At 47.8% G+C, this 21874-nt stretch overlaps 1 protein-coding gene and 1 pseudogene across 4 annotated transcripts; both read right to left on the reverse strand.

Annotated features, from left to right (window-relative positions):
- Window positions 1-1997: 1997 nt before the first annotated feature.
- On the reverse strand, window positions 1998-20668 carry FCGR2B (Fc gamma receptor IIb). Of its 3 annotated transcripts, none has more exons than XM_081256597.1 (8): window positions 20226-20668; window positions 15441-15461; window positions 13407-13661; window positions 7847-8101; window positions 7084-7206; window positions 4824-4880; window positions 2953-2990; window positions 1998-2837 (listed from the first exon to the last, which is right to left on the reverse strand). In XM_081256597.1, exons 1-8 carry the CDS (start codon window positions 20605-20607, stop codon window positions 2748-2750), a joined length of 1221 nt encoding a protein of 406 aa, XP_081112723.1. In that variant the 5' UTR covers window positions 20608-20668; the 3' UTR covers window positions 1998-2747. The 3 variants fall into 3 exon arrangements, with proteins under 3 accessions (XP_081112723.1, XP_081112722.1, XP_081112724.1); XM_081256596.1 differs by having other exon boundaries at window positions 13407-13664; XM_081256598.1 differs by lacking the exon at window positions 4824-4880 and having other exon boundaries at window positions 13407-13664.
- On the reverse strand, window positions 9833-13233 carry LOC308612496 (polyhomeotic-like protein 1; annotated as a pseudogene). The gene is made up of 2 exons: window positions 13134-13233; window positions 9833-12274 (listed from the first exon to the last, which is right to left on the reverse strand). The product of its transcript is annotated as a polyhomeotic-like protein 1 (transcript).
- Window positions 20669-21874: the final 1206 nt, after the last annotated feature.

Below are 21874 nucleotides of genomic sequence, written 5' to 3' on the forward strand. Positions count from 1 at the left end.
TAACATTTTTCAAAATTGACTCCAAAAGAGGTAGAAAAGCCTGATCAGACAAATAATGACAGGAAAAAATGTTTGTCAAAGGTCTATCCTAAGAAAGGTATCAAGCCCATAGGATATTATAGGAGAATTCTATCAAATCTAAATTAACTGACATAAAAGGAAGTTGAAGGATCTTAGAAACTATAAGAAACAGGGCCAATTCAGGGCTGTAGGAAGTTAGTCTCATCTGAGCAGTGCCATTGGGATGAATGAACTTCATTTGTTTTCAGTCATAGTGTCACTCTGCTCAAGATTTAAATTCCAGGGAAACAGCTCCTGATTGATCCAGTTTGGGGTGCATGCTCTCCTCTAAAATCAGGCATGAAGTCAGCCCACCTACCCACTTGGACTGAGGGGAGGTAGAGCTATTTAGTCAAAGGGAAATCAGGCTCTGTTACTGGAATCAGGGGAAATTCATGCTGGATAGGAACACTGTCCATTATAATTGGATTGGCAAAAATTAAAAACACTCAACATTGACAGGGGGTCAGGAAATGGGTACCCTAATATGTCCTCCTTTGGGAGGACATGTAAACTGCTTTCTTAAAGATAATATGAGAGTATCCTTTGAGCCAATGATTCTACTGCTAGGAATTTATCCTGCAGAAATACACGTGTAGTCAAAATAATCATCCAAGAATGTTGGTCATTGAAGTATTGTGTATAACAATGAAAAAGTGCTAATATTTAAAATGTTGGTTAAATAAAATATGGCATAGAATTTGTTCTATAGAATACTATATAAACCTTAAAAAAATACTTCCATGGAAGAGCTCCATAATAAACTATTAATCAAAATAAACCAAATGCATAAGCATATGTAAAGTGTGATCCCATTTATGGCCTTAAAAAACTATAAATATGTATTAGATGCATATCAAAAAAAAAAAACAAATATACTCCAAATGTTCGATAGTGGTTACCCACAGAAGGGAGAACAGAATGGGGATGGGGGGCAAAGACAAAATGGAACTCTCAATTTTCCTCTTTATATTTCTGTATTATTTGAGTTTTCATGCTCACAATGAGTATGAGTTTTTGCCTATATGTAAAAATCTAATGTGATCCATGTGTTTATACATATTGCTATAGACAGGAATGTGGATTGACATCTTTTAAACCTTAGCATTAGATGCAAGCTTTTATATACAGAATGGATAAACAACAAGGTCCTACTGTATAGCACAGAGACCGATATTCAATATCCTATGATAAACCATAAGGGAAAAAATATTAAAAAAAGAATGTATATATATGTATAACAGAATCACTTTGCTGTACAGCAGAAATTAACACAATATTGTAAATCAACTATACTTCAATAAAAAAATATTAAAACCGAAAAAGAACACTTAGCATTGATTGTTTGTGATTTGTGAATTTATAGGTAATCTTAATTATCTTTTTTGCTTATCTGTATTTTAATTTTATTTTAAAAATTAGCAGAGTAAAATAATTTACATATAAATAAGTTGCTACCATGTAATGTATAAATAAAGGGACATACATTGTTACTATAAAAATGGGCATGAGTATGTGAACAAGAAAATCGCAAAAGAAGAACTATGAATGGCTAATACTCTTAAATGCTCTAATTCTAAAGCATGTAGTTTGGCATAAAGTAAGCCCCTCAATAACCCAGTAACTGCAATTACTATTCCTTATTATTATAACAATATGTGAGTATAAATACAGTATGTGAGTATTATAGAAAGCTATGGAAACTACCCAACAAAGGAAGCTGCTAAATCCTGATTGCAAGAATGTTGCACAGTGAAGCTCTTAGAGTCCCAAGAAAAGGAGCCCTCTCCAAGGGCACCAGCCAAACTCCCAACGAAGCTGTCAGTCACGTTTCTAACCTACTGGGAACTTCTCTGAGAAGTTCACATCCTTCTGTTAACTATAATAGGAGGAGAGCAGGGCAGAGTCAGCAGTCTCCACTGAGGACTCATCTGAAGTTTGGCTTCCTGAGAACTGGTGTTTATTTGTCATGGGAGGAAGGGGAAGAAGACATGAAAACAAGAACACAAATTCATTGGAAGACGGATATTCAGTTTTTAGAAGAGGGGTACTCGTCCTACACTCCAAATCTTTTCTCTCCCTCACTTCCTACCCATTACTACCTTCCCAAGATTCTTACCATTGAAAAGAAACAGACCCCAAATCAGTCTACACTCCAACCGGTACAGCGTTTAAAAGGTAATGTTGTTAGTGTAGTATTTTATTATAAAAGGAATATATGATCTGTACAGAAAAATTAACAGAGAAAATGAAAAGCACCAATAATTCCACCACCCTGAAACAATCACTTTTAATATATTGGCATATGTTAGTCTATCTCAACATTTTTGAAATCATACATATTTATCTAATTTTTCTCATGTAACCTGTAACATAAGCATTTCCCATGTTTCTACAATCTCTTAATAAAGGTAATTTTCACTGGCTTTGTGGATGTATAACAGAAGAGTCCTGATGGCGAGAAGTGCTGAAGCACAGAAGAAATCAGCAGTCAGTTATTTGAGACCATATCGTCTGTGGCTTTCAAAACACGGAGCTTCAGGATTCACATAGATAACTCTGGAAGAGTCATTCTCCTTTAGAACTGCAGCATCCTCTTCTCCTCCTTCAGAGGAATTCAGGACAGAAGACACCAGATCTTGGCCTCTCTGATTCTCTTCCCCAAGTCCCAGGCAAGACAGTGAAAACTAAATGTGGTTCTGGTAATCCGACGACTCTGTTTCTTCCTCTGCAACTTCCGGATATGAGAGAAGTGAATAGGTGACTGTATTCTCAGCCTAGAGAAAGCAGAAAGGAGCAATGGGGATCCACAGAGAGGTCACAAGAATGAAGGCAACAGAAGAAGTGGCAGGGGAGAAGGAGAAGGAAAAGCAGGTGGCTGGGATGGCTCACCTCCATTTTGGCAGCCTCTTCAGCATCAGTGAGATTGGCTGTGGGCAAAAAGAACAGAGATCAGTGGGGCCACTGCCTACCTGCGCTGCTGCTTGAGGCCCAGACCAGGCTTGAGGCGAGGACCACTGAACCCCAACTCAGGCCTTCAGGCCAAAAGCTTCATCCCCTGGGGATCTGAGATATACTGGGGAGGAGATGGGGGTGTTGAGTATTAGAGTGAAGTAATCCAGATTTTTGCCAGCCACAGATGGTGGCCTTTCCACATTGGCCAGATGTAGTATATCTTTGTTGGAACTTTGAAGAATCTGACACTCCCTGATCTCATAAAGAAAGAAAGCATGAGAGTGAGAGTGAGCAAGGGAAGCTGGAGGGAAGGAAAGAAGGAAGCAAGCAACCCAGCCAGCACTCTCCCTGGTAAATATCTAAAACACATCCAAATGTCCTCATGTTTTTGCCAATAAACTCACTTTGCCAGTGCGAAAAGCAGCCTCAGTAACTGCAAAGCAGCATTCCTCAGGAAGTGGGGAGGGAGTCTGAGACAATGCATCTAGTGTCTTCATTCATCTCCAGGACACAATGAGTCCCTGTGTGCCATGCTCCAACTTCTGGAACAAACCAGGTCCTGAATTCTCCTTCTAATGCATCCCTCAACCATCCCAGCAACTTAGCTGTGCCTTTTGGGAAACCATCAGCCCCAATGCCTTCCTGTGAAATAAATGCCTTGTGAAATATATTTATGCCAGTGTAGGTAGAAGCAAACATCAAAATGGCTAATCCACTTGTGTTTGCACTTTTTCTACAGCAGTTTGGCCCTGGTGAAGACTCTGGTCCATATCCCCATTTGGCCTGGCCACAGGACATAGGGGCCTTGCTCAAAGTGCAGCCGGACAGCTGTGCCATTTTGCTCAAGCTCTCAAACCTGTTGGCTCTGCTCTGAGTCATACTCCAGGCATCTGAGGTGGAGTCCTCGAGGGCTTCTTTTTCCTGTCCGTTTCTGCTGTCTGGGAGTCCCCAGAGAAAGTTCCAGTTCCCTTCGTGCTCTGGTTTTAACTGCAGTCAGGAAGTCGCCTGGAATATTACTGCTCCTTTAACACATTCCCACTTGGGCCAGGGCTTGGATGGTCACTGACTCTCAGAATGTCAGGCCTGGAAGGGCTTAGAGATCACCCAGGCCAACCCACTCATCTCCTCAATGAGGTGACTAAGCCCCAAGAGGGGGAATGACACTCAAGATTCCATTTTATGATAGTGACAGAGCTAGAGCCAGGCCTGCATTTTAATAAGCCTACACGAGTGGGCATTAGAACCAAGCTTTGTCCACAGAGTAAAGCCCACTAATGCACGTAGTACCCCAGAACTTTTTCAGGCCAAAATCTCCTCTTAATGTTCCACTAAGAGGTGAGCCCTGTTACCCTTACCCAATCATTCCACAGAGACAGACTCTGCAGCAAATCTAGGTTTTATTCCTTAGGGCTCGTTCCCCTTTCCTCTAGAATTTTATCCCCTTAATTCTATTTGCCTTAGTCTTACAGCGTCTAACCCCAGTCCTCTGCCAGCTCTTCCAAAGCTCCACAGAAAGACCTAAGTATCTCTGATGTCCTGCTCTGGAAAAATCCCCAGCAGTCTGGCCCCAGAAACTCAGACAAGGCCCTCGCCTCTCTATCTAGGACAGGTGTTCATCTTCTCCTTGTCTCCAGTGAGGTCCTCTTTAGGCCCAGGAGTTAGTCTCAGAACTGACCAAGAGATTTGAGCCCCTGCCCTCCTCCCACTGCCCCCTCCCTCTCCTGTGCTCCCAGCAGAACTCACACAAGCAGCTTCTTGATGCAGAAGGCAGGGTGTCATTGAGCCCCCAGAGGGGGAGCTGCACTCACCTGGTTCCTCAGGGAGGGTCTCTCCCATTTCCCTGTGCTCAGGGGTTCCTGGGAGAGCTAGGAGGGGCACATAGGAGGTTAGTAGGATCATGGGGTAGGACCTGAGTCTTCAGGACCAAGGACGACCAGAGGCAAGATTGGGTTAGAAACAACACACACCCTTCTCCCACACAGACGCCTCCTCTCCTCCCCACTGCCCAGGGACTGCCCTAGCCTGTAAAAGGGCTGGTCTAGAGAGATGTAAGTTGGCTAGGTTAACAGCAGGGACTCCTGGGACTGTCAGAAAGGCCATTCTATTGCATCTTTCTTAAGCTTGCTCTGCCTTTTAAAAAACACCTCTTTCTCCCTCTCGGTATCTCTCCCTGAATCTCTACATTTACTTAACATCAGTAACTGAGGTCTTGGCTATGAACCAACTGCAAAGTGCTTTGTGAGGTATTAGCAGTATTATTTTCTCTTTGTCAATGGCTCTGAGTCTTTTTTCCCTTTTACTTTCTCTGTATCTGGATATCTTTAGCGCTTTCTCTCACCAGCAAGCTAGCTTTTCAGTGTTATGAATCGTGACCATTTGCTGATTAGACTTGTATGGCACCTTCCCTTCTCTCGGCTTTTTTACGTTAGTACTATGGGGGAAGGAGGCTGCTTTCCAAGAGTTGAAGTTCTTCAGCTGATCAGTCAGTGAACAAATGTTTGTTGACCATCTTGCTGCGTGGCAAGCATGTGCTAGGTGCTGGCGGGGGGCGGAGGGGGGGCAGCGCAGAACAAGGAGACGTGGTTACTGCCCTCCTGTGCTCTTGCCAACCCCTTTGGAATACAGCTTAGTTCTTCAAAGGTAGCCTACGTGGATTCCGTGACCTGGAATACAACCTTCTGCCCTGCTTCATCTCTCCTTTTATTCTGCCTCGTAATTTATGGCTTCAGTGGCATCAAACTGCCTACAGCAACCTCCTTACTCTTCCATGATCCCCATCCTAGCCACAATCCTTCTCATTTCCATGTCTTGGCCCCCATGCCTCGAATGCTCTTCTAGTCCTCCTTGCCTGGTTAACTGCTACCCTCAAACATCACCTCCTCCATAACGATAACAACTCACACTATGTGATTGTTTGCTGTCTGCTAGCTGCCGACTCATTTACCCTCATAACCCTGGGAGGTAGGTTCTATTCGTGGCCTCATTTTTCAGATGAAGAAACTGAGGCACAGAGAAGGTGAATGTGATGAGAAAACAACTTGTATTTTCCTGAAAAAAACAACTTTGTTTTCCTGAGTTGCTGCCTAGGCATTTTACAGTATGATAACCTGCTTACACCCAGAATCGGAACATTTGAGATAAGGACTCGAGTTCAGGATTCCCACCGTAAGTTCTCGCTTTGCTTTTCCTGGGGCACCTTTGAAAATAACCACTTAGCGTTAAGCCCGCAAAATAGTGTCCTCCACCCCAATCACCTTATAAGTAATAGCTGCTTGCTACACTGCTCTCTCCTGCTCACCCGTGACCGGGCACAGAGGACTGCCACCCCCTTTCCCATTTCTGGGATCTGTGAGCAGCAAGTCTTGTGACTCGACTTCCTTTGTGTGAGTGTACCAAAACTGTACTTTCAATCAAACTGACCCCGGGGTTTTCACTTCCCCAATCTGGGAAGTGAAATCAGATGCTGAGGGAGCTGCCAAGCCCATGTGGGTGGCTTGTGCCTCCCCTTTCAGCAGGTCATGACCTGCATATTCTTAAATTAATACACCAACTCCATCTTCTCAACGTATTGCATACCTAACTCATCCAACGTTATCCAGCTGGTGAGCTGAGGGGCTGGGATTTAAACTCAGGCAGTCTGGCCCCACCAGGTGTGCTTCAGTCAGGACACAACACTGCATTCCTGTGAAGCCTTCTCTCACTGCCCTGGCCCATGCTGGGTTGCGCCAGCTCTTCTGTCCCCCATCACAGCCTTTGCATTCTCTAATACTGATCTTATCCCCTCTAAGTATACTGATCTATTTGCATTTCAGTCTTCCCCACAATATTATGAACTCCCTGAGGGCAAAGACTGAACTTCTTTATCCTGGCATAATCCACAGAGTCTATCACAGTGCTTGACACATAAGCAAGTTTGTTCAGGCCTGTTAAATGAACGAATGAATAAAATATGGGACTATATTTGAATGCTAAGGATTCTCTAGCCCAAAGATAAGGGTTCTAGCAATGTTTGGGGTTAGGGCCTTGAGTAAGTAGGAACTGATAACAAGACCAAGGGGAGGCACAAACCTGAAATCTGCTTTCGCCTGAGGTAGAACCAGGCTACTATGGCACCAGCAATAGCCACTGCAGCAATCCAAGCAACTACAGCCACCGCTATGGTCACCGACAAGGAGTTGCTCGAGCTGGACCCTGGGGAACACAGGCGTCAGAACAGGCAGTACCCGTCCTTGTCCCTGCTCCAACGCAACACTCACTTCCCCCCTCAACCTCACCAGCACAGGATTTCTGGAACTGGGCTTGTGCCTCTCCCATACCCACGTTTCTCTGCTAATCAAATGAAGGCACGCTGTTGAGTGTGTAAGGCAGAGGGAAGGGTTCCTCTTAGCCCTCGGGGATGGCAGAGAGGGTGGACCTGACGCCTCCACCACTGTACCCAGCACAGCCTTGAACTGTCAAGGACATGCCATGCCTTTGAGAGTGAATGGACATATCATGAGACATGAGAAGAAATTAGGAAAAATCTCAGCTCTTAGGAATGTCCAGGCGCTTAGAGCTTCTGCACCAATGAGAGAGCTCTGTTCCGCTGCTGGGCTTGGTGTGATGGGGCCTACATTTCAAAGTGGAACAACAGCCTTGTCACCTATCACCTGGAAGCTGAGGGCTCCAAGCTCTGGCCAGTACTTAGCAAGGTGCCATGCCCCTGCCCTTTGCTCCAGAGCCCAGGTTTGCTGCTAGGGCATTTCTCAGATCTCCCTGTAGGTCCATGTGACCTTACCCCTAATTGTCTAACCCCTCCTCTCCCCTCCTTTCATCTTCACAGAGTTCCCACCTTGGACAGTGATGGTCACAGGCTGTGATGAGTGCATTGTCTGCCCGATAAATCCCGTGCAGTGGTACTCGCCACTGTGACTGAGGTTTGCTTGTGGGATAGAGAAGGTGGAACGCAGATGAGAAAACATCTTGGATTTTCCATTCTGGAAGAATATGACCTTATTCAGAGGGCTGTTTTTCCAGCTGTGGCACCTCAGCATGATGGGCTTCCCTTCCTGGAACACGAGGCTGGGGGTCTGGAGCAGCAGCCAGTCTGAAAGACACAAAGGGACCACAGGACCCAGGAGGTCTTGACTCAAATCCGAAACCCAGACCATCCTTACTGGTGGGACCCTGTGTGTGGAGGGAAGAGCTTAAGTCTGGAATCAGGCACCCCTGGTCTGTAATTCTTGCTCCATCATGTATGAGCTCTGTGATCTTGGGCAAATAATTTAACTCTTCTGGGCCTCCGTTTCCTCGTATGTGAAAAGAGTCACAATAATACCATTAGCTATCTACAGTAGTCACTGGCACATAGTAGGTGCTCAGGATATGCTTGTCTTCCTGTTTCTGTCCTGCCCAACAGGCCTCTTTCTGCAGGAAGGATACAGGAGACCGAGGAGTACAGTCCCTTCCCTGAGGGAGGGAGGGAGGGAGGGAAAGACCCAGTGTGACATAGGAGACAACATGTGAGGGGGACACAGCAGAGTCAAGTGTCTTTGGGGAAAGTCACAGACATCTAACAAATATTAGTTTATTTGGTGCATGTTAGTAAATATGGAATTTCACTTCAGTGGGGACTTTGACAGCAGTGACACGGGTGGGCCATTAGCCTGCTGTGTACTTTTTTCCCCCGATTTTCATCCTTTTATTGAGGAAAAAGACATTTAATTTCTTTGTCATATAGGGAATAGAGGCTAAGGTGGGTACTTATAATCTGACGTCAGCCCACGCATTCCTTTTTCCTAAAGCTATAGGACAGAGTAGAGTTGGAATTGGAAAGAAAGGGTAGAAAACAATAGATACGTTGGAAGGGAGCCGGGACATGAGAAAGAAATGACAACAGCCACACGTGTGCTAGTCACCACGATTATTGGCCCCTTCAGCAGATCGGAGTGATGCCAAAAAAGTCTCTACACTGGCCGCTGAGCCTGCCACAAATGCAGGAGAAAATGTTCAATACTGAGGGAGGGAGTGACAATGAAGAGAAAACTCTGGGCCACGGCTACAGTGGGACAACCCAGAGGGAAGGTGGGGAGCACCAGATCTTGCGACTTGGGTCACACAGGCCAGAACACCTCACCTCTCCCACTGGGGAGCCACCACTGCATTCCACCCATTTCCTCCCATCCTGTGTATTCCTCCTCTTGAGGAACTCAGGCCCTGGCTAGAGATTCCACTCCAGGATTGGGTGAGCAGTCCTGGTTCCCTAGACTGCCTCTTTTTTTTTTTTTTTTTTTTTCAGTACGCTGACCTCTCACTGCTGTGGCCTCTCCTATTGTGGAGCACAGGCTCCGGACACGCAGGCTCAGCGGCCATGGCTCACGGGCCCAGCCGCTCCGCGGCATGTGGGATCTTCCCGGACTGGGGCATGAACCCGTGTCCCCTGCATCGGCAGGCGGACTCTCAACCACTGTGCCACCAGGGAAGCCCTAGACTGCCTCTTTTATAAAGGTTGGATTGGGGTAGGTGGGAATGCTGAGAATTGTGAAGATTTTTTTTTTTTTTTGCGGTACGCGGGCCTCTCACTGTTGTGGCTTCTCCCGTTGTGGCCTCTCCCGTTGCAGAGCACAGGCTCCGGACGCACAGGACCAGTGGCCATGGCTCACGGGCCCAGCCGCTCCGCGGCATGTGGGATCCTCCTGAACTGGGGCACAAACCCGCGTCCCCTGCATCGGCAGGAGGACTCTCAACCACTGCGCCACCAGTGAAGCCCTGTGAAGATTTTTTGAAATGAAGTAGAACCCAGAGAAAATGTCAAAGCTGCTTCCATGTAGCACCAGCAACCAATTCCTGCACTTCTCCTCCCTGTCTGGGGAATCCCCTCTACTGCAGGTGCACATCATTAGAACAGCACTTGCTTCTCAGCAAAGTCTCTACTGGTACCAGGTTGTAACCTGGACAGTGGAAGGGGCAGCCTTAGGCTGGTTTGTGCAAGAGGGCCACCTTAGGTCTCCTCGAGGACAATTTCTTGGTGCAGATCATGAGGGCAGGGCCGAGCTTCATGTTCACGGCACTCACGAGGTGTTCTTTAGGTCAAAAAAGGGCCTTTCCATCCATCTCCTGGGAACAAAACTCCTCTGCAATCTCCTGGAAGCCTTGTAGAGAAGCAATAAACTCATACACCTCCTCTGCACTCCAGTGGCTAAGATTACTAGACAGGAACACAGGGTTGATGCAGTGAATCCTGGTGCAGGCACAGCTGTATGGAGGTTCCCTGGGTCACATTCCCCATGTCCATCTCTCACCGATAAAGGCCCAGGGACATTGGAGAGAGTTCTTTACCATGACTGAAATTCTCTGAAGCCCAGCTAGAGTCCTCCTGACCCCTGTGGCACTTGCCCTGGATCTTAGCATGGGTGATGGCAGAGGAGCTGCAGCAGCGTCCACACTGGTGAACACAAGGCATAGTGGGCTTCCGGAAACTTTTTCATGTTTCTCCTCTTCAACCAGAACTGGCAGCTACAGTTCACACTGTACCTTTTAGTACAAGTCATGGAGCAGAAACTCTTGGAGTCACAAAACTGTTCTCCAGGACTGTACTTCCCACAGTGCTGGAACTTCAGGAGATTTGTCTTCTGGACTACTCAGCAGATGGGCTCTCCCCTCCCCAGGGGCCACCTGACTGATTCTCATTCAGCCCTGTCGGGAGGCCAGTCTGTAGTGGCTTTTCAGTAATGGAGAACAGCACACTGGGACAGGTTCTGCTCCGTCCTGGATACCAAAGCCCTCAATCATGTGGGTGAGCATCTGGGGCTTCACAATGGCTTGTGGAGGTTTGTTTGAGTCACCATTTATCTGGACACCATGGCTAGTGTAGGAGGAGGTGCTGATGGGCAGGGGCCACGGCTGCTAATTCACTGCTTGGTGAATTAGCATTCCCACTGGTCACTAGTTCAGCTTCTTCTCCAAGCCTGCTCTCCTCCTCCGTGGCCTTGGGGCTCTCTGCTACTGGAGAAGCCCTGGCAGGAGCACGGAACCCAACGTGGAGACGTCATCGCCCTCCTCCTTGCATTTGACAGCCAGCGTCTGGGTTTGCCCGGCAGGTGCACGGACTGCATGCAGAAGACAACAGGGACCTGGACTGTGGTGAGGCTTGTGGCTGCTGCTGGACCAGCTGGAGAGGTGTAGCTGTGGGGAGGGTACCGGAGCTGATGGTGCTGGAGCTGTCGCCAGTGGTAGATAACAATCTGCTGCCACATTGCCACCTGTTTCTCCAAGAGCTGGATCTGTTGCTGTTGCTAAATCAGTGAATGGGGCTGGATCTGTGTGTGGTGACTGAGCTAGTAAGGGTCTGGCTGGGAGCAGGCGCAGCTGTCCTGTCTTGCTGACCACTCCCACCTGCTTCTGTCTTCTTGGCCACTGCACTAGCTGCCCTGGATCAGTCACTGTTGGGGATGCAGGCAAGGGCTCCACCACTCCTGTGCCTTTCCTGGGAGAGCTCCAAGCACCACCTATTCCTGAGGAGGGCCACTGACCCAAAGGCCCAGGTGGGTGGCCACTTCCGCCTGGACCCATGTATCTTTGAATGCTCTTCCCACTGCCCCACCAGCTGGACTAAGGCTAAAGAACTGGCCTGAGGCCCTAGAGGGAGCCTGAGCCACAGCTAGGGCCTGGCTAGAGGCCTGGGGGAGGCTAAACATGGGAATAGCTATTCTGGGTGGAGCTTTGGGCTGAGCCTGTTGTTCCTCAGTGCCAAGGTCTTTACCTAAGCTGCATCTACATGGACTCCAGCAGCCTGAGCAGACAGCCCCTCCTGCTGGAGTACTGCCACTGCCCTAATAGGCAAAAGGATGAGTTGAGAAGCTAGAGGCACATTCTGGGCCAAGGTCTGCTTTACCTGGAATAGGTTTCCCAGCTGTGGTCCTAGATACATCTGGGCCTGGGACAGGTTGAGGGGGAGGAGGTGGTGTTCCCCAGTAGCACACATTGGGTCAAAGTGGTAGCACTGGGAGAGTTCACTCCGGGATTGGCTGGTGAGTTGGGAGGCTGATGCTGTGGCCAGATTGACTGAGGCCTGGGTGGTGCTCAGCTGCTGCGTTGTGCTGGTGTTTGGGGGAGCTGCCCTGCTGGCTGCCAGCAGTTGTGGCCACTAGATAGCAGCCAGGCTATGCAGCTGGGCCTGCTGAGCTGCTGCTGGACACGAACTGGTAGAGATACTGAGGCCCACGGAGCTGCCGCTGCAGTGCCTGCTCTGCCTGCTGTTCATACCGTGGCACTGAGCTGTCTGGGAATGAGCGCTACCACCTGAGTAGGGACTCCCAGTGGTGCAGTCGGCGTTCTGTTGACTCTAGTCTCCATGATAGTGTTTCAGGGTCCCCAAGGCTGGTGCTCTGGCGCCAGGCCTTCACATCTAGCTCTTCACCTAGGTCCTTCAGGGTGGTGTCCACCTCATGTGCCAGGGTTCCTTGTCAACGCACCTGCTGGTCGGGTGGGAACTTGCTCAGTCTCGGGGGAGGGATCCCTCACCTCCACCCCTTCCTAGAGAGGCAGGAGCACTGAGGTTGAGGCCCTGCCAGGCCTCTGGGGCTTCCCTCCAGGACTGTCTTTTCCTGCTGAGCACAGAGGGTAGAGATTGCAGGCCTGGAGCTGCAGGCCCACTGGGCCTAGATACCTTCGAGGAGAATCTGAGAGTTGGGTGAGGGAAGGGGACTAAGTGAAGAATAGCAATGACAATATTCATCATAATCACACTGCAGCTTTTCTCTGTGGAGAATGTTTTCTTGCCAGGAGCTTTGGAGGATCATTGATCTGTTCAGCAAACATCTATTAAGCCGTGTCCCATGCCTGGGGCTGGATATAAAAGGTGGTTAAGACACAACTTTCACCTCAAGCTGCACAGAGGGCACGGGGGCAGGGAAATGCTGATTCTCACCAGAACCTGATAGGGGATAGAACCTGACAGCAGTGGTATCTCCACTGAGCTGATGAGGAAACTGACGCTCAAAGGTAAATGAAATCATCATGTTTACATGGCTTTAATTTCCAGGGCTAGGATTCAGTTGTGGTCTGTCTCTGCACTTGACTCTGCCATAAAAATGGAAGGATTTCTATGAATTAGGGATTTCCTTCTGCTTCTCTCATACCCAGCTGACTGTCAGTGGCCTTGTCACCTTCTTGCTCAGTCAGCACTGAGACAACACAGCCCAACATACTCTGAGAAATCTCTTCCACCTCACCACACATACTAAGCAATGGGGTGCGTGAAAAGAGAAATGAGTGGACAAAAACCCCTTCAAACAACTCACAGCCATGCTTCCCGGTAAGCAGGCAATTCCCCTTTCCAAAAAACCTCTGCCACGTAACAGATTTCTTCTATCCTTGTTCTCCCAGACTCTCCCAGGCCTTCCTCCACTGACCGGAAATCACATCCAGATGCACAGGGTCGCTGAGGCTGGTCTGCTCTCTCTGACACCTGTAGTCCCCGCTGTCATTGCTGCTGGCCTTAAAGCTATAGCTGGACTGGTTCTGGCTCTGGATGAAGCTCCCATTATGGAACCACAGGGTGAGGTTGCCTTCATACAGGTTGGTCCCCTGACACATCAGCGTCACGTAATCCTCCTTGAGCACGTTGATCCACGCAGGCTGAATGCTCACCACAGACTTCGGGAGACCTGCTGAGGGCCAGAGAGAGAAGGCAGCCTGAGGAAAGGGACCCCAAGGGCCTAAGCAGACCCCAAATCTCAGATGATGGAAAACTGTGGCCATGCTGGAGACATCAAGAGAGGAACCCAACCCAGAACTGTTGTGCAACCAAAGGCAGCTCCTCCAACTCATGCAGCCCTAATAGGGGCCCCCAGGAACCCAGGTTCTCTCAGGGAGCTTGCTTACTCCCCAGGGGAGAGGATAAGAGGAAGGGGAATGGGAGAGGGGGCAAGCAAACACACACACACACACACACACACACACATATACTACATACACATCCTTAGGGGAATCACTTTCCTCCCCTGTAAGCTGAGGCATTCGGACACTAGTGGATAAACTCTCTCCACAGCTGCAAGAAGACAAATGGGGACATCTGGTGGAGGTGCCAGGCTGAGAGTCAGACACCACGTTTCTGTTCTGACTTCTTCCATCTTTCTGTTTTTCTTTGGAATAAAAATTTTTATTCGTATCGTTGCTGTGCAATATTATATAAGTTACAGGTATACAATAAAGTGATTCACAATTTTTAAAGGTTATACTCCATTTATAGTTTTTATAAAATATTGGCTATATTCTGTTGTACAATATACCCTTACAGCGTATTTTTTTTGAATTTTATAATTTTATTTATTTTTTTATACAGCAGCTTCTTATTAGTTTCTTTTTTCCTTAAGATGTATTTATTTCTAAATAAAAAGTAATAAATACATCTTTTAAAAAAAGAATGGAAGAAGTCAGAACCAAAAAAATGATATATTTATTATTTTTTTATATTTTTGGCTGTGTCAGGTCTTAGTTGCGGCATGAGGGATATTTGTTGCAGTGTGGGGTCTTTCGTTGTGGTGCACCAGCTTCTTTCTAGTTATGGCGTGTGGCCTTCTCTCTTCTCTAGTTGTGGCATGCAGGCAACAGGACATGTGGGCTCTGTAGTTTGTGGCCCGTGGGCTCTAGTTGTGTGGGCTTAGTTGCCCTACAGCATGTGGGAATCTTATTTCCCTGACCAGAGATCGAACCTGCGTCCCCTAGCATTGTAAGGCAGATTCTTTACCACTGGACCACCAGAGAAGTCCCCATTCTTTCTCCTTTAGAATAGACCTGTCCTGACACCCAAGCACAGAGGAGCCTCTGTGGCCTCAGAAGAATAAGAAAGAGGAGAAAGGCTGGCAGGCCAGTCTAGGGAGCCCTGCGTTCAGTGGCCCAGGTAGAGCCCCATCCCACAACCAGTCCTGGGAGGTGGAGAGGTTAGTGGTGCAGAGAAAGCTGTGCCCAGCAGTGTTCATCCCACCAAGCTGCAACCAGTGGTATCTCCTATTTGTGTCCAAGGGAACAGGTCCTGAAGCCTTCAGATACATGCAAAGTAGAGGATTTATCAACCCATGGGGTTAACCTAAGCAAATCATGTGATTTTGCATGTGGCTGAAACTAAAATGGCCTGGGTTCATGATTTAGTTTGGAGAGAGGAAGGCAACTGAGATAGAAGGCAGTTATCTTGTGTGACAGAATCTGTGAGGTCTCACCGGAACAGAAACAGAAAGGCTGTGCCCCGTGGCTGCCCATCCCTGGCTTCCCTGGGAGGAAGGGAAGGAGGAAGGAGAAGGGGCCAGGGCATCTTGTGGGAGCAATTACTCTCACCTGGTTCTACCTCAGTCCTGGGTTGCTGGTGCATCCAGAGCACCTCCAGAGACGGTGAAGGGAGCAGAGAGAGAGAGTAGCTGGGGGAGGGAGAGGATGTGGTGAACACTTACCAGGTTTCCCAGCAACAGGAGCTGTAAGGGAGAAAGCAAAGATCAGCCTACTTTCTCATTAGATATGATGATTCATCATTATAAATAATCACCTCCTTGCAAATCCCCTTGACTCTCTTGCCAGTCTCTGTCTGCATTACGTTCCACATGGGTTGTCCATGCCTTTACTTCTTCAGCTGTGTATTAATGAAATTACCACATAAGCAGGCAGGTTGGTATCTCTGTAAATCTACTGTCTCCATACTCAAAGGGACACTAAACTGCTGTTCTGACACTTTTCTCTAGTACGTTTGCTCTGTGGCTCTTGGTAGGGACAATCATTTTTTCCTCACTCCTCAAATTTTCCAGTCCTCTGCCTCCAGTCCCATCTCACTCAAAGATGATGCCTTCCTTTATCCTTCACAGAGAAAACAAACGCAGTTAGACAGGAGGTCTCACATCTTCCCGCAACTAAATCTCCTAACCTATTGCATCTCTATCCATCTTCCTTTCTTGGTTTTCACTGGGCATATCTCTCCTCCTATCTGTGGTCAGTCTCTATCCTAGGTCACATTCCCTTTCACCCGCTCAAGGATTTTCCTCTCTCTGTTATTCCCTTTCTCCTCTGCCTCACCCATTTCTCCTTCTCAGCTGGACCTTTCCTATCAACATAAATATATTCCAGGATCTTTCACTGAAAGGAAAAAATCTCACTTGACACCACATATAATTCCAAAATTATTTTTCTGCTCCCTTTCCCAGCCTGATTTCTCAATTCTTTTTCTACAAAGGCTGTCGTCATCTCTTCTCTTTCCAATCACTGTTTCATTCTCTGCAGTTTGAACTCTGCCCTCACCAGTCCACTAAAACTTTTCTTGTCAAAATCACCAATGATCTCAATGTCAAATCAAGTGGACACAATTCTATTTCTCTCCCAGGTTCCCCCATATAAGTGTATATCTTCACCATCTGCCCAGGTACTCGTGCCTGAAAACTGTAAGTCCTCTTTTATTCCTCTCTCTCTCCCAAACCCCATCAGCCTTTGCACCAGTCAAGCCATGATCATCCTGCTTCCAGTTAGTTCTTGAATACGACAGCTTCAGTCCATGTCCACACTATTTTAGGTCACCAGCAGCTTTCTCCCATCTCCTAATTTATCTCTTCCCTTATTTTGTTCCCCCGACAAAACATTCCCCACAGAGAAGCTAGAGTTATTTTAAAAATAACAGATCAGATAATATCACTCTCCTGCTTACATGCCTTCAGTGCTCTTCCTTTGCTCTGAAAATAAAATGTAAATATGTACAAGGCCACACCTGACACAAGCCCTGCTCACCTCTCCAGCCTCATCTTGAGCCACACTTCCCCTACTCACTGAGCTCCAATAACACCAGACCTCTTCACATTCTTCAAACTTGGGGCTTTTCTGTATGCTGATCTCTATACTCTAAACCTGCTTTCTCTGTATCTTCAAATGGCTTAATCCTTATCACGTTTCAGGTCCTAGCTTAAAAGACACTTCCTCAGGGCTTCCCTTCCCTTCCCTGGTGGTGCAGTGGTTGAGGGTCTGCTTGCCGATGCAGGGGACGCGGGTTCGTGCCCCGGTCCGGGAAGATCCCACATGCCACGGAGCGGCTGGGCCCGTGAGCCGTGGCTGCTGAGCCTGTGCGTCCGGAGCCCGTGCTCCGCAACGGGAGAGGCCACAAGAGTGAGAGGCCCGTATACCGCAAAAAAAAAAAAAAAAAAAAAAAAAGACACTTCCTCAGAAAATTCTTGCCATATCATCCTGTTAACGTAGGCTGTTCTCTCATGTCCCGCGCAACAAGTTTTCTTATCAGAGTATCCTGTTTACAGATTCATAGCCATTTTCCAATTCATATTTATGCATTTGTGTTCCTTTATTTACTGTTTATATCCCTCAGTAGAATGTAAGCTCAAAGAGGGCAGTGGCCATATTAATTTTATTTGCCAATGCTCTGGAAATCATTCATTGAGTCCATCTAGGTGGGAGATAAGAGAGCCCAAAATTGCGTTGACAATAGAACGTAAAGATGAGGACACGGGCATGAGAGAAATTTAAGAGGGAGAGAGAACATGGCACTTGAAGAGATATGAGGGTCTTGTAAATGGGTGACTAGGAAAAACATTAGTTGTGCTCACACAAATATAAATGTTAGGAGGAGAAGAACATTTGTGAGGGGAAGATGAGAGTTGGATTTTGAATGTGTTTTGTTTCTGAGCTGACAAATCAATTTGGAGGTCTCCAACCGGCAGGTGGAAATATGAAATTGTACTTGACACAAACAAGAAAAATAGGTTTGGAAATTATTGACACAGAAGTGATAGCTGAAAAGCAGAGTGTGCAGGGGTGACAATGTGGCAGTGCACGGAATGGGTAAAGAAGCAGGACTAAGAGGAGGAGGAAGAGAAGAAACAAGTAAGAGATGAGAAAAGTAGAGAGAAGGCACCTTCCATTTATTCATTCAACAAATATTAGTGAATACTAAATATGTTCATACACAGTATAATACTGTCACTGTGAGGGAGGCAAAGACCTTGTGCTTTAGGTCAGGAAGGCTGTCTCTCTTGTTCAGTGATAAATCTCCAAGTCCTAGAACAGAGCCTGCACATAGCATTTATTTAATTTTTAAACAAGTCAGTTTGTGGAATCCTGGAAAGCAGAGAATATGTGTACACACTGCCTGGCTCTAGATGAAAATCTACTTTTAAGAGTAGAATTGGAGGGCTTCCCTGGTGGCGCAGTGGGTGAGAGTCCGCCTGCCAATGCAGGGGACACGGGTTCGTGCCCCGGTCCGGGAAGATCCCACATGCCGCGGAGCTGCTGGGCCCGTGAGCCATGGCTGCTGAGCCTGCACGTCTGGAGCCTGTGCTCCACAACGGGAGAGGCCACAACAGTGAGAGGCCCATGTACCGCAAAAAAAAAAAAAAAAAAGTGTAGAATTGGAGCTTTATAAAGTAGGCAATGGAGCAGCACTGAAGGCATTTATGAAGTACAGTGACTCAGCCATAGCTGTAGTTGAAGAAGTCATGGCCTCAGTGTGTAGCATGGATTCGGAGAACAGGAGACAGGACAGTCAAGACTGGATCAGAACGTGGTGTAAAAATTGAGTTACTGAGCAATGAAGACCAGATGAGAATGGAAAAGATGGAGTCAATCTTTGTGACTTAGCAAAAGGGCAAATGGATAAAATTTCCAAAAGTCTCTCCCAGGAATCCTGTCTAGGCATCACATTGGTATCACTATAGCAGAGGTAGGGAAGCATGCCACTACTCCAGGCCTGAGCTTCTCCATACGAAAAGTGCGGTAGTTCAGTGCTCCTTTTTCATGCTATTCTGCTTCAATCCATTTCATCCTGCTCATGGGAGGATACTCTCTCTTCCTCTCCTCCACCTCCTGTCCCAGATACTCTCTCTTCCTCACCTCCACCTCCTGTCCCAGTATCATCCAGCATTGAGGGCCAAGGCTCCCAGAGCTGAACGGATTTTACTATCGATCATAGTACATAACTTGGAAAGTGGCTGCATGTCCTCTGGGACCATACTGAAGCAGATTTGAGGGTAGATACTCTAGAAATTGAGCTTGGGGAGACATTCCTGGCAATAAGGCTCCCCTACTTGGTCTTCCCTAGACTTCCACCCACCAGCACTATCAGTCCCTGGTCCCTAGCTCACAGCTGAGAACATGGTCAGAAAGGAGCGCTCAGTTGCAGCCTAAGATCCTGTCTTTCTATTTGATCGGTGACAGGATGTATCCCCATGTTTGTGCAGTGGAAAGAGACATGCATGATTCCTCTGGTCCCACAACTGATTCTAGAATTGCCTGGCTTATGTATTCTCTGATCCCCATCCCCTGGATAACCCACACCCTCCTGTGCTTTTGCCCAGGGGAATCTCCTTTCACATAAAGAGAATAGGCTTCTGCTGCCTGAAGTGGTTTCAGGAGCACAGAGAACAGCCACTGCCCCCAACCATGTGTTTTACTGCTTCCCCCCACCTCCTATTGGCCTAAGACAGCATTAGCCCTCCCGCCTAAGATACGGTCCCAGTGAAACACAATTTCTAAGGAAGGTAAACACCTTGGCCACTCATTAGTCCTTCAAGTCTAGGTCATTAGACTTTGCTCGCAGCTGGCTCCGCTCTGGGGGGTGGCAGAGCACCAGGGACCTGGGTGCCCAGTGAAATTGGGCAAAAGACTTAAAAAAAAATGAACTCTGCTGGGCTCCCCTGGTGGTGCAGTGGTTAAGGATCCACCTGCCAATGCAGGGGACACGGGTTTGAGCCCAGATCCAGGAAGATCCCACATGCCGCGGAGCAACTAAGCCCGTGTGCCACAACTACTGAGCCTGCGCTCTGGAGCCCGTGAGCTACAACTACTGAGCCCACGCGCCACAACTACTGAGCCCGCGTGCCTAGAGCCTGTGCTCCGCAACAAGAGAAGCCACCGCAATGAGAAGCCCACGCACCGCAACAAAGAGTAACCCCTGCTCACTGCAACTAGAGAAAACCCGCGTGCAGCACGAAAGATCCAACTCAGCCAAAAATAAATAAATAAGTTAATTAAAAAAGAAAACTCTGCCAATTTCATAATTTGCCAAGGCCAGCAAGGTTGTCAGAGTCTGATTTTCATCAGCCTGCCTTCGCCCTCCGGACGTCCCTGACGTGCTTCACGCGCCAGCCCTCCTCCTTGCCCAAGCCCAGCCCCAACCGAGATGACAGCAGCTGAGTTGGAAAAGCCTGCCTGCCTCTGTCCCTGCTCCACTGCCCCTCCTGGGGACCCTGCCTCACCCAGGGATAGCAGAGCCGTCCACAGTAGCATGTGGCCCAAAGGATGGCAGGATGTGCAGTCAGCTCGGTCACTCCTGGCAGCAGGGAGGGCTACGAATGAGGGGATCCCCATCACCTCCTGGAGCGAGCAGGTTGGCTCTGACAGCCCAGCACAGCAGGCACAGACTTCTCTCGAGGCTTCACAGATTCCACCCCAGAGAACAGACAGGTTCTGGAGTCCAAAAGAGGAAGTGAAAAGAAGTGTTGTTTTTGTCATTGGCTCCTCCCCTTCCACCCTCTTTCGTCTCAACTTTTCCCTCCCAGAAGTTTCAGGGTTTCCCAGAATCAATCTGGCTGAGTCCCACTCCAAATTCACAGAAAATGTGGGAACTGGGAAGCACATTCTCCTCTTCCTCTGGGGCCACAGCTGGGCTCAGCCTCTGGGAGGAAGAGGGGAATAAATGGTCACCCAAACTCAGCTCAGAACCTCCTGTCTGTCTCTCTGCTTAGAAAAGGCGATGGAGGACAGTGTGTCAGCAGACTCCCCATACTTCTAGATCTATTTAGAGGCACAAACACTGGCATCAGACTCCTCCTGAGATCGAACATAGCGACTTGAGGCCAGCCCCCACCATTTGATTTTCTTTATTATCATAATCCTGACTCTGTTTTGGATTGTGGAACAAGGACAAAGACGTGTGTCACAGTGGCAACAGGATGATCACAGCCATCCTCTTATTCCCCTTTGTCGTTCACTCTTGTACTCATTCCTCCGACAAATATCTTTGGGCAGCTATTAGTGCCCTGGTTCTTTATCTTTCTTACCCATCACTGTTCTTATCACTATGGCACGGTCAAGAGCAGGGCGTTAGAGCTGCGTAAGTCTAATTTTGAATGACAGGTAGCTTCTCAGAACTACAGATTCCTCATCTGTATAAATGAAGATTAGCCTGCCTGTCCTTCAAGCAGGGTTTCTCAGCCTCAGTACTATTGACATTTGGGGCCAAATAATTCTCATTGGGAGGACCTGCCCTATACACTGTAGGATGTTTAGCAGCATCCCTGACCTCTACCCACTAGATGTCAGGGGCACCCCCTAGTTGTGAAAATAAAAATGTCTCTAGACATTGGCAAATGTTCTCTTGGGGGCAACATTGCCCCTGGTTGAGAACCACCGCACTCAAGGTTTTTGAAAATTAAAAGAGAATTTGCGTGCTAGCAAAGTCCCTGGTTTCGTTGTGGGTATCCAGTCAATGCTAGTTTCTCTTTTTTGCTTTCTGTTGTCACCCTCATTGACACTTGTTCACCCTCAACATCCCCAGAACATGAGTTGCTCTGGGATCTCTCTTGCGGCCCTTTGCTGGGGCCTCTCTCCCAAAAGCTCTCTGAGGAAGCAAGCTGTAATATTCAAGGAAATGACATTTTGAAACCTGTTCTTACACTCTGTGGTCTTCAGAAACCTCAACAGCCCCACTTCTTTGGCCAAGGCTTTGCTACTTGCCCCGTTCTACCCCACCTGCCAACCCCAGTCTACCTCCAGCCCTTATCTGATTTTTAGGTGAAAAAATTTCTTTAACCACTGAAAAGACTTCCGTGAGCTGACATAACACCTTAAAGGTTAATTTATATAATGGGACCCACACATTGGAGCCACCCCAGTGGACCAGACC

The sequence above is a fragment of the Mesoplodon bidens genome, assembly GCF_964165515.1.
Source record: "Mesoplodon bidens genome assembly, chromosome: 2".
Lineage (NCBI taxonomy): Eukaryota > Metazoa > Chordata > Mammalia > Artiodactyla > Ziphiidae > Mesoplodon > Mesoplodon bidens.

Coding starts and splice junctions, on each gene's coding strand:
- FCGR2B (XM_081256596.1), bottom strand. CDS start 20,607: ATGTGCTTCCCAGTTCCCACATTTTCTGTGAATTTGGAGTGGGACTCA. Junction 15,462..20,225: donor GACGGCTCTGCTATCCCTGG/GTGAGGCAGGGT, acceptor TCTCCCTTACAG/CTCCTGTTGCTGGGAAACCT. Junction 8,102..13,406: donor GCATCTGGATGTGATTTCCG/GTCAGTGGAGGA, acceptor TGTGTCTTTCAG/ACTGGCTGCTGCTCCAGACC.